We start from the raw sequence: 12,366 nt of genomic DNA on the forward strand, positions 1-12,366 counted from the left end.
TGGGGTAGCTGCTCTAAGCAGTCATGAGGAAAAAAAAAGTATATAGAAGACAAAACTAGAACAAATTAGTTTAACATACAATACTCAAATACAAATAATCTTTCACTTATCAGCAGTCACTTAACTGACAGTCTGAGGAATTTAAAAGACAAGATGATGTCACAAAATGATAATATTCAGAAGGTTTTTATTTTATGCATAATTTTATTAAGTTAGGACATCTAGTTTCCCAATTCAATATTAATGGAAGCCTGCTAAATGTAGATGCATATTAATATATTTTAAAGAAAATAATTCATGACATTACATGGAGTTCTCTATATTAATATCCTTTAGTTTTAGGATTTTTTTGTAATTATGTCAGAAAATGGGATCATGTAGTATACTTTTCTGAGTGGGAAAGAAACCTGTTCTCTGTTGCTTCAAGTACCATCATTTTTTCCACTGGAGGCTTAACTGATTGGCTCTCTATGGCACTTTGACCATACAGGCTTAAACATGAAGAAATTTGATTATTAGCTCCCAATCGTGGTCACATCTAGGGAAAATTGATTCAAGATAAGCGATAAAAGATTGACGAACTTGAGTGCTTGGAAGGGAACTCTTGAGACTTAGAGACTAGGACAAGATTACACTGAGGTGTAGCATAAGCAGAATTTGAAGTCTTATAATTCCAAAATAGTATTTTATTATTTTTTAAAATTTTAAATAATTTTTAAATAATTAAAAAAAAATTACACTGAAATTAGTTTTCTCCTAAGTTAATTTTCAGTGAGACTTAAGTCGCATTGAACCAGTATACTGGGATATAGTAAACTGGCACTAGTCCCTGTTATGTGGAGTAAACTAGCAAAAATAAAGGTAATTAACATTTCTACTATTGACCTGGTAATTCTCCTCTTGAAAACATCTTCCAATACTCCAAAGAAATAACTAAAAGCAAAATACTTTTAAAAAAAATATCAAAAATAATTTGTATATGTTAATTCTGAATCCCTTGATTCCCCATTTTTAAATTTTTTTTTGGTAATCAGGGTTAAGTGACTTGCCCAAGATCACACAGCTAGGAGGTATAAATTATCTGAGGCCAGATTTAAAACCAGGTCTTCCTGATTTCGGGGCTGGTAATCAATCATAGGCACAATCAATTTCATTCAAGAGACAACATACGAAAATTTATGGGATATAGCCAAAGTGGTAATAAGGGGAAATTTTATTCTAGATGCTTACTTGCATAAAAGAAAGAGAAGATCAATGAATTGGGCTTGCAACTAAAAAAGTTAGATTAAAATTAAATTAAAATTAAACAAATTAAAAACCCTTAATTAAATACCAAATTTGAAATTCTGAAAATAAGAGATTGATAAAATTGAAAATAAGAAAACTATTAAATTAATAAACAAAACTAAGAGTTGGTTTTATGAAAAAACCAAAATAGATAAACCTTTAGTTAATTTGATTAGAAAAAGGAAAGAAGAAAATCAAATTGTTAGTCTCAAAAATGAAAAAGGACAATTTTCCACCAATGAAGAGGAAATTAGAGCAATAATTAGGAGTTATTTTGCCCAACTATATGCCAATAAATTTGATAATCTAAATGAAATGGAGGAAAATCTACAAAAATATAGATTGTCCAGGTTAACAGAAAAGGTAACACATTATTTAAATAGTCCCAATTTAGAAAAAGAAATAGAAAAACGGATTAATACACTCCTTAAGAAAAAATCTTCAAGGCCAGGTGGATTTACATGTGAATTCTACCAAACATTCAAAGAACAATGAATTCTAATACTATATAAACTATTTGAAAAAAATAGGAAAAGAAGGAGTCCTAGCAAATTCCTTTTATGACAGATATAGTGCTAATAATTAAACTAGGTAGGGTGAAAACAGAGAAAGAAAATTATAGACCAATTTCCCTAATGAATATTGATGCAAAAATCTTAAATATAAAATATTAGCCACAAGATTACATAAAATCATCCTTAGGATAACACACTATGACCAAGTAGGATTTATAGAAGGAATACAGGGCTGGTTCAATATTAGGAAAACTAGCAACATAATCAACTATATCAATAACCAAACTAACAAAAATCATATGATTACCTCAATAGATGCAGAAAAAGCATTTAATAAAATCCAACAATCATTCCTACTTAAAAAAAAAAAAAAAAAGAAAAACTAGAGAGTATAGGACTAAATGGACTTTTCCTTAAAATGATCAGTAGCATTTATTTAAAACCATCAGCAAGCATCATATATAATGGGGACAAACTAGAAGCATTCCCACTAAGATAAGGAGTGAAACAAGCTTGCCCACCATCACCATTACTATTCAATATTATATTAGAAATGTTAGCTTTGGCAATAAGAGAAGAAAAAGAGATTAAAGGATTAGAGTAGATCATTAAGAAGCCAAATTATCACTTTTTGCAGATGATATAATATACTAGAAAACCCTAGGGAACCTAGAATCAACTAAAAAACTCCTAGAAGCAATTCACAATTTTAGCAAAGTTGCAGGATACAAAATACATCTATATAAATCATCAGCATTTTTATACATTACCAACAAAGTCCAATAGCAAGAGATTAAAAAAAAATTACACTGAAATTAGTTTTCTCCTAAGTTAATTTTCAGTGAGACTTAAGTCGCATTGAACCAGTATACTGGGATATAGTAAACTGGCACTAGTCCCTGTTATGTGGAGTAAACTAGCAAAAATAAAGGTAATTAACATTTCTACTATTGACCTGGTAATTCTCCTCTTGAAAACATCTTCCAATACTCCAAAGAAATAACTAAAAGCAAAATACTTTTAAAAAAAATATCAAAAATAATTTGTATATGTTAATTCTGAATCCCTTGATTCCCCATTTTTAAATTTTTTTTTGGTAATCAGGGTTAAGTGACTTGCCCAAGATCACACAGCTAGGAGGTATAAATTATCTGAGGCCAGATTTAAAACCAGGTCTTCCTGATTTCGGGGCTGGTAATCAATCATAGGCACAATCAATTTCATTCAAGAGACAACATACGAAAATTTATGGGATATAGCCAAAGTGGTAATAAGGGGAAATTTTATTCTAGATGCTTACTTGCATAAAAGAAAGAGAAGATCAATGAATTGGGCTTGCAACTAAAAAAGTTAGATTAAAATTAAAATTAAAATTAAACAAATTAAAAACCCTTAATTAAATACCAAATTTGAAATTCTGAAAATAAGAGATTGATAAAATTGAAAATAAGAAAACTATTAAATTAATAAACAAAACTAAGAGTTGGTTTTATGAAAAAACCAAAATAGATAAACCTTTAGTTAATTTGATTAGAAAAAGGAAAGAAGAAAATCAAATTGTTAGTCTCAAAAATGAAAAAGGACAATTTTCCACCAATGAAGAGGAAATTAGAGCAATAATTAGGAGTTATTTTGCCCAACTATATGCCAATAAATTTGATAATCTAAATGAAATGGAGGAAAATCTACAAAAATATAGATTGTCCAGGTTAACAGAAAAGGTAACACATTATTTAAATAGTCCCAATTTAGAAAAAGAAATAGAAAAACGGATTAATACACTCCTTAAGAAAAAATCTTCAAGGCCAGGTGGATTTACATGTGAATTCTACCAAACATTCAAAGAACAATGAATTCTAATACTATATAAACTATTTGAAAAAAATAGGAAAAGAAGGAGTCCTAGCAAATTCCTTTTATGACAGATATAGTGCTAATAATTAAACTAGGTAGGGTGAAAACAGAGAAAGAAAATTATAGACCAATTTCCCTAATGAATATTGATGCAAAAATCTTAAATATAAAATATTAGCCACAAGATTACATAAAATCATCCTTAGGATAACACACTATGACCAAGTAGGATTTATAGAAGGAATACAGGGCTGGTTCAATATTAGGAAAACTAGCAACATAATCAACTATATCAATAACCAAACTAACAAAAATCATATGATTACCTCAATAGATGCAGAAAAAGCATTTAATAAAATCCAACAATCATTCCTACTTAAAAAAAAAAAAAAAAAGAAAAACTAGAGAGTATAGGACTAAATGGACTTTTCCTTAAAATGATCAGTAGCATTTATTTAAAACCATCAGCAAGCATCATATATAATGGGGACAAACTAGAAGCATTCCCACTAAGATAAGGAGTGAAACAAGCTTGCCCACCATCACCATTACTATTCAATATTATATTAGAAATGTTAGCTTTGGCAATAAGAGAAGAAAAAGAGATTAAAGGATTAGAGTAGATCATTAAGAAGCCAAATTATCACTTTTTGCAGATGATATAATATACTAGAAAACCCTAGGGAACCTAGAATCAACTAAAAAACTCCTAGAAGCAATTCACAATTTTAGCAAAGTTGCAGGATACAAAATACATCTATATAAATCATCAGCATTTTTATACATTACCAACAAAGTCCAATAGCAAGAGATTAAAAAAAAATTCTATTCAAAATAACTGGGATAAAATATTTGGGAATCTATCTACCAAGGGAAAGTCAGGAACTATATAAACAAAACTACAAAACACTTTCCACACAAATAAAGTCAGACTTAATCAGTTGGAAAAATACCAAGTGCTCATGGGTAGGCTGAATAATAAAAATGACAATACCACCTAAATTAATCTACTTATTTATCAAATAAACTCCCAAGAAATTATTTTACTGATCTATAAAAAATAGTAACACAATTTATCTGGAAGAAAAAAAGGTAAAAAATTTCAAGGGAATTAATGGAAAAAAAAAAAAAGCTAATTAAAGTGGCATAGTTGTGCCATACTTATATAACTATATTATAAAGCAGCAGTTATCAAAGCCATCTGGTACTAGATAGAGAAGTTTATCAGCGGAATAGGTTAGGATCACAGGACAAAATAGGCAATAACTATAGCAATCTAGTGTTTGACTAACCTAAAGATCCCAGCTTTGGGGATAAGAACTCACCAATTGACAAAAACTGCTGGGAAAGCTGAAAAATAGTGTGGAAAAAATTAGCGCTAGACCCACACCTAACACCACATAGCAAGATAAAATCTAAATGGGTTCATGATTTAGACATAATAAGTGATATTACAAGCAAATTAGAGGGATACAGGATAGTTTACTTCTTAGATCTGTGGAGAAGGAAGGAATTTGTGTCTAAAGAAGAACTGGGACTCATAATAGAACACCAAATAGATAATTTTGATTATATTAAGTTAAAAAAGGTTTTGTACAAACAAAACTAATGCAGACAAGATCAGAAGGGAAACAATTTATTGGGGAAACATTTTTACATTTAAGGTTCTGATAAAGGCCTCATTTCCAAAATACAGAGAATTGATTCAAATTTATAAGAATTCAAGCCATTCTCCAATCAATATATGGTCAAAAGATATGAATAGACAATTTTCAGATGAAGAAATTGAAACTATTTCTAGTCATATGAGAAGGTGCTCCAAATTTGATCAGAGAAATGCAAATATTAAGATAACTCTGAAGATACCACTACACACTTGTCAGATTGGCCAAGATGACAACAAAAGACAAGGATGAATGTTGGAGGGACTGTGGGAAAACTGGGACACTAATATATTATTGGTGGAGTTGTGAACAGATCCAGCCATTCTAGAGAGCAATTGGAACTATGTTCAAAAAATTATCAAACTGTGCATACCCTTTGACCCAACAGTGTTTCTATTGGGTCTATATCCCAAAGAGATCTTATAGTTGGGAAAGGGAGCCACTTGTGCAAAAATGTTTGTGGCAACCCTTTTCAGAGTGGCAAGAAATTGAAAACTGAGTGGATGTCCACCAGTTGGAGAATGGCTGAATAAGTTACGGTATATGAATGTTATGGAATTGTTCTATAAGAAATGATCAGGAGGATGATTTTAGAAAGGCCTGGAGAGACATGAACTGATGCTAAGTGAAATGAGCAGAACAAGGAGATCATTGTACACAACAACAACAACAATATTATAAGAGAATCGATTCTTTTTTTTTTTTTTAAATTATAGCTTTTTATTTACGAAACATATGCACGGGTAATTTTAAACAATGACCCTTGCAAAACCTTCTGTTCCAACTTTTCCCTTCTTCCTTCCACCCCCTCCCCAGATAGCAGATAGTCCAATAAATGTTAAATATGTTAAAATATATGTTAAATCCTACACACACACACACACACACACACACACACACACACACTTATACAGCTATCTTGCTGCACAAGAAAAATCAGGAAAGAAAAACCTGAGAAGGAAAACAAAAATGCAAGCAAACAATAACTGAAAGAGTGGAAATGCTATGTTTTGGTCCGCACTCATTTCCCATCGTTCTCTCTGGGTGTAGCTGATTCTCTTCATTACTGAACAATTAAAACTGGTTTGAATCATCTCATTGTTGAAGAGAGCCACATCCATCAGAACTGATCATCATATAATATTGTTGCTGCCATGTATAATGATCTCCTGATTCTACTTATTTCATTTAGCATCAATTCATGTAAATCTCTCCAGGATTCTCTGAAATCCTGTTGATTATTTCTTATAGAACAATAATATTCCATAACACTCACATACCACTATTTATTCAGCCATTCTCCCACTGATGGGCATCCATTCGGTTTCCAGTTTTTAGCCACTACAAAAAGGGCTGCCACAAACATTTTTGCACATTTGGGTCCCTTTTCCTTCTTTAAGATCTCTTTGGTATATAAGCCCAGTAGTAACACTGATGGATCAAAGGGTATATATATGCAGTTTGTTAACTTTTTGAGCATAGTTCCAAATTGCTCTCTAGAACGGGTGGATTCTGTTGGAATATACTGGAAAGCTCTTGGAATACATAGGAACCATCTGACAGTGGCTGCTGGAGATCAAACCCAGAATGGATCTCCTCTTGTGAAAGGATGATACAAGGAAATTGAGAGGTAGTTGCTGTTCTCTGACCTCTGACTGAGAGGCTGTTGCATTATCTGTCTTCTCTCCTCTTCCCTCTGCCTCCAATTTATCTAATTCCCAGTCTGAAACACTTGTGTCAGCAAAGGCTGCCTTGCAGCTCCTTCAGATGTTATGATTCACAGCTGTGGAAGCTCTAGGCGAATTGACCTATAATAGGAGTCGTTCACAATTCCATCAACGATATATCTGTCAGTATCCCAGTTTTCCCACATCCCCTCCAACATTAGTCTTATTTTTTCCTGTCATCATAGACAATCTGACAGGTGTGTGTGGTATCTCAGAGTTGCCTTAATTTGCATTTTTCTGATCAATTGTGATTTGGAGTACCTTTTCATATGACTATAGTTTCAATTTCTTCATCTGAAAATTGTCTGTTCATATCCTTTGACCATTTATCAATTGGAGAATGGCTTGATTTCTTATAAATTGGAATCAATTCTCTACATATTTTGGAAATGAGGCCTTTGTCAGAACCTTTGACTGTAAAAAAGTTTTCCCAGTTTATTGCTTCCCCTCTAATCTTAAGACAATCAATTCTGATGAACATAACTCTTTCCAACTATGACTAATGTCAGTTCCAATGATCTTGTGATGAAGAAAGCCATCTACTGCCAGAGAGAGGACTGTAGGAACTGAATGTGGATCACAACATATAACATTCTCACTCTTTTTGTTGTTGTTCATTTGCATTTTGTTTTTTTACTCATTTACTTTCTTTTTTTTATCTGATTTCTCTTGTGCAGCAAGAGAATTGTATAAATATGTTTATACATAGTGGATTTAACATACATTTGAACATGTTTAACATATTCTGAATTGCTTGTCATCTAAGGAAAGGGGAGGAGAAAATCTGAAACACAAGGCTATGCATGGGTCAATGGTGTCAAATTATCTGTGCATATGTTTTGAACATAAAAAAGCATTATTATTTAAAAAAATAGAGTTGATAAAATGGATTAAAAAAAACCCCAACTCCCTGAAAAACAGAATTTGTGAAATGAAAAAAAAAACCCACAGAACAAAACAAATCATTTAAAAATTAAATTGGACAAATACAGAAAGGACTAAAAAAATGTAAATGAAGAAAATAATTCACTAAAAATCAGAGCTGAACAAATGGAAATGAATGACTCAATGAGATATCAAGAATTAATAAGTCAAGCATAAACAAAAAAATGAAAAAATAGAAAATGTAAACTATCTTCTTGGGAAAACAATTGACCTGGAAAATAGATCTAGAAGAGACAATTTAAAGATTATTGGACTCCCTGAAAATCATGATGGGAAAAAAAAAAAGCCTAGACATTTTTCAGAAAACACTAAAGGCAGAAATGAGGGAAGGGTAAGAGGGAGTATCTGGTAGGCTATGCCATGTGGATTTAGACAAGTCAGGGCAGAATGTGAAAGGAGAAATATGAAGGAGATAATGATGCCAAAGAAATTTGAGGTTTACCCTTTTCTCCTTAAAGTAACTGATCTGCTGCTTATCCTTAGACCATCTAAGTGAGATATTGCTCCTCTGCTCCCTGCCTCATCTGGTCTGAAGAAAGTAACTCTTAAATAGATTCTATCCCGTCCACTCTTTATAACCAAGGAGTGTCCCACAATAAAACAAAATATAAAATAGGTTTTTTTTTTTTAATTAAGTAAAGAAATTGTGTCAAAACTTATTATGGATATAGAAAAGTAAGTCTATAACTCTATGAGACAATTTCAATAAGTCTTGAATGAATAATGTTTATGCATATTGGCTCAGACTTTTCCGTTATTAACTCAAATTCAACCCTTTTAAATTAGTGACTTCTTCATCAAGAAGTTTTGTACACAAATGTTCCTATGAAATAGATTTCTTTGATCTCAAATATACTCTATGAATTATCTACAAGCAATTTTTAAAACTGTTTTCCCCTTTACCATTTCTGTTGCCAAACTGGAGCCTAGGGACTATTTCCAATGTAACTCTAAGAAAAACATAATTAGGCTTGTGAAAATACCATTTAAAAAACCCAACATAAAACACTTAAAAGCCAAACAAATGACTTCTTGGAACTTAAACCTCTCAGAGCCCATCAACAAATCTGGCAATTAAATGAAAAGGATCTCTAAGTAGCATTAGCTTTTCCCAAAATGTCCTCAAAACTTCATCTCTTTTGCTCCATTGGTCAGCTTACTTTACATATAATTCTCATAAACTTGGTTACCTAGCTTTATTCACATAAATTAGAAATAGCAAATTATGGACTTTCAAAATGACTGATGACAGTTTAACAGGGAAAAGCAAAAAACCCAAACAACAAAAAAACCCAGTCTTACTACAGATCAATTAGTCTAACTAACCACACAGCTTAAGACATTTTCAGAACCAAGATTCGAATTGCTCATCCCTCAACTTTTAGATAAGTTAGGATGTGTCCAATGCATCTGAATAAAAAAAAAAAGTTATAACTTTTAAGACTGGTCACTTTAAGAATCGGAATCAGTTACTTGAAAAATTCAATTAACTTTATTCCCTGATAGTACTGCATAAGTATGTTTTGTACCTAGGCTGTATGCAATCTTAAATCTAGAAATCTATTTGTTTCAGGACACACAAAATAGTATATGAAATAACAAACTAATAATGTGGAGCACGGTAAGATTTCCAAAATACTTTTTTAAAGAAAAATAATAGTAATAATAATAAATTAATAAAGTGTTTTAAGTTTTGCAAAGAACTTTACATGCTTTTTTCATTCAATTTGTATAACTTTGAGAGGTAGGTGCTATTATTATCCCATTTACTTAGGAAGACAGCATCTAAATGACTAGCCCATATTGCACATTTAGAAAGTATCTGAAGTTTGGATTTGAATTTGGATCTTTCTGACCCCAGGTTCAGCACCACATCACCTGTACACTTCAATAACCCTGTGAATTAAATACAAGGATATCCCTCATTTTACAAAGGGAGTAAACAGGTGTATTTGACCTCAGATGTCTTCACCCTATTACTATTAGGGCTGAAACTAGTCTCAACTCTAGTTGAAATCTCAGGAAAGCAGTGAAAACTGCAGAAAAGTATCTTAGAAACATTATTTTAATTCTCTTTGAAAGGGGCAATCCTAAAGTTTTAGTAGTGTTGTGCAAAAGATACATGAAAGAATTGGAGTTTGTCCATAAATAAGTTGCTCTGTAAGGAAACTAGACTGGGCGGATTGATTCAAATCCTACAGTATGGACAAGGACCAGTATACAACTTCCAAAAGACTTCCAATAAAGTATAATGTTCCTCTTGCTGTCATCATTAATGTTATATGAGTGCCCAAAGGAAAGTGACATGATCAGTATTAGGTTTGTGTGTATGATGAACTTAAAAGTAGTGACTACAGCTCATTACTGGTTTTTTAAAATCTATTTTTCAAATTACTTCCCTTACAAATCTATATATAATAGTCTCATATGTATATGTATATATAGATATGATGGCCTAATAACTTCTTACTGCTTCTTTTATTCTTATTTTTCAAATTCCTTCCGTAAAAAAAAAAATCATCTGCCACAAATTTTAAATCCTATGATCCTTTTAGGAAAAACAATTAAATAATTAAGTCCCATCTATATATAAAGTCATGTATGCATGTATACATATAGTATCTTAAAAGTCAAAAGGCAGTTTAAAGCAATTAGCTTAAAACTGTATTACCTTGTAACACCATATTTACATGAATATCTGGAATAATTTGACTGCAATTCATTAATATTTCTTCCATTGCTGTACGTCTCACTTTCATTAAAAACCCATTTATAATAGCCTTATATTGTATACTTATAGAAAGATATATGTGTACATAAATGTATGTGTATACACACACATATTTAGGATAGTCTAATAATTACTAACGGAGCTCCTATTTCTTTTATTCCATTTTCCCAATTCCTTCTGTCAAAACTCCATCTGCAACACCTTTTAAGTCCTACGATCCCTTTAAGAAAGATGATAGGCAATGATTAAATACTTAAGTCCCATCATTATATACATATTTATATATCCGCCTATATCCATACAAAGTTGTCCTAAAAGTCTCAGTGCAGTTTAAAGCCTTAATAGCTTAAAGCTGCATTGTCTTGTAACACCCTCTGTGTGTGTGTGTGTGTGTGTGTGTGTGTGTGTGTATATATATATATACATACATACATATATATGACTAATAATTAGTGACTGCAGTTCCCTTTTTTTAAAACTCTATTTCCTCAATTATTTGCATTAAAAATCTATATGTGACATCCTCCAAATTCTAAGACCTCTGTAGGAAAGAAAGGCAAGGATTCAAAAGAGAAGCCCCGTCCTTGGGCTGGGTTTCTACCTTCGACACAGGGTGTGTTAAGGCTTTGGAATGCACAAGACTGTTTGCTGACAACTGAGCAGGATTCTCTCTCATCAATGAATACGAAGGAGGATAAAATATAAGGTTGCCAGCGGAACCCAGGAGGCACGCGGACCTTGCAGGGGAAGGAGAACTAAAAGTTGGGGAGAGAGAGAGGTCTACTACGAGGCCCAGGGCTGAAGAGGAGGAGTTAGTGGGCGCCCCTCCCCCCGGGCTTACCCTCCGCCACCTCCACGCTGGAGCCGTCCAGCTTCCTTGCGGAGGACCCCGAAACACTGCGTCCAGCAACAGTTCCCCATCGCATTGCCGCTCGTCGCGCCCCTGACCTCAAGACCGAGCAGACCCGGCTTTCGCGCGCGCGCCCGCTACCCAGCTCCAAACGCTGCAGTCGCATGGGGGGCGAAGAGCCACTAGCTAGGCAGGGGTGGGGGTGGGGATGGGGAGTGCGAAGATCGGCGGGAAGCCGCGGGCGGGCGCAGAACAAAGGCGTTTAGTATTTCAGCAGCCAAGTAACTGCTGCGTGAGGAAGCAGAGCCTGAGTCTGGCCCCTCCTGACTTTCTTCATCTGTCCAGCGTTCCCCTCAACCTCTTCGGCCTTCCTCCCTGGCACCTTGGTCGGACACGTGGAGGAAACTGTTTCCTTCAGAGTCCGGCTCGAAGACCCCGCCCTACCCACACGTCTCCGGCCTCGCCCCCTCCTTTTTCACTGAAACTCGCCCCGTCCCTGCTAGGCTCTCCTCTTGTTCCGAAGCTGGTTACCCTCCCAGAGACTAAGGCTTGCATCACTTCCGGCGGCTTTTCTTAGTGCTGTTGCAGCGAGCTGAGCAGGAATGTCTCCCCGGGCTTTCCGTAAGATTCTTTTTTCGACTGCATTAACCCTGCCTTCTATTTTACTTTTCCCTTAAGGGAAAGCAGGAAATTCATTGATAGAGCCTTGAAGTTCCAAGAACTTCCACTATTGCTTTGACTCTCTGGGCCCCGAGATAAGAGAGAGATGGGTTCGAGAATAAGAAAAATGAAA

The 12,366-nt window shown here is 33.8% G+C and overlaps 1 protein-coding gene and 1 long non-coding RNA gene across 4 annotated transcripts in view; one reads left to right on the forward strand and one right to left on the reverse strand.

Annotated features, from left to right (window-relative positions):
- The window catches only part of AP1AR (adaptor related protein complex 1 associated regulatory protein), a 43,031-nt gene extending 30,955 nt beyond the window's left edge, over positions 1–12,076 (reverse strand). Inside the window, exon 1 of one of the 3 annotated variants that reach the window (XM_051967133.1) lies at positions 11,565–12,076. In XM_051967133.1, the coding sequence (XP_051823093.1) occupies positions 11,565–11,644 (80 nt within the window). In that variant the 5' untranslated portion in view covers positions 11,645–12,076. The remainder of the gene's footprint in view (positions 1–11,564) is intronic. The other 2 variants (XM_051967132.1, XM_051967135.1) reach the window with 2 other exon arrangements.
- A 22-nt stretch (positions 12,077–12,098) lies between these two features.
- The window catches only part of LOC127541853 (uncharacterized), a 75,119-nt gene continuing 74,851 nt past the window's right edge, over positions 12,099–12,366 (forward strand). The window contains exon 1 of the long non-coding RNA XR_007948487.1: positions 12,099–12,194. This is a non-coding gene — a long non-coding RNA (uncharacterized LOC127541853). The remainder of the gene's footprint in view (positions 12,195–12,366) is intronic.

This window comes from Antechinus flavipes, chromosome 6 (genome assembly GCF_016432865.1).
Source record: "Antechinus flavipes isolate AdamAnt ecotype Samford, QLD, Australia chromosome 6, AdamAnt_v2, whole genome shotgun sequence".
NCBI classification, from domain to species: Eukaryota; Metazoa; Chordata; class Mammalia; order Dasyuromorphia; family Dasyuridae; genus Antechinus; species Antechinus flavipes.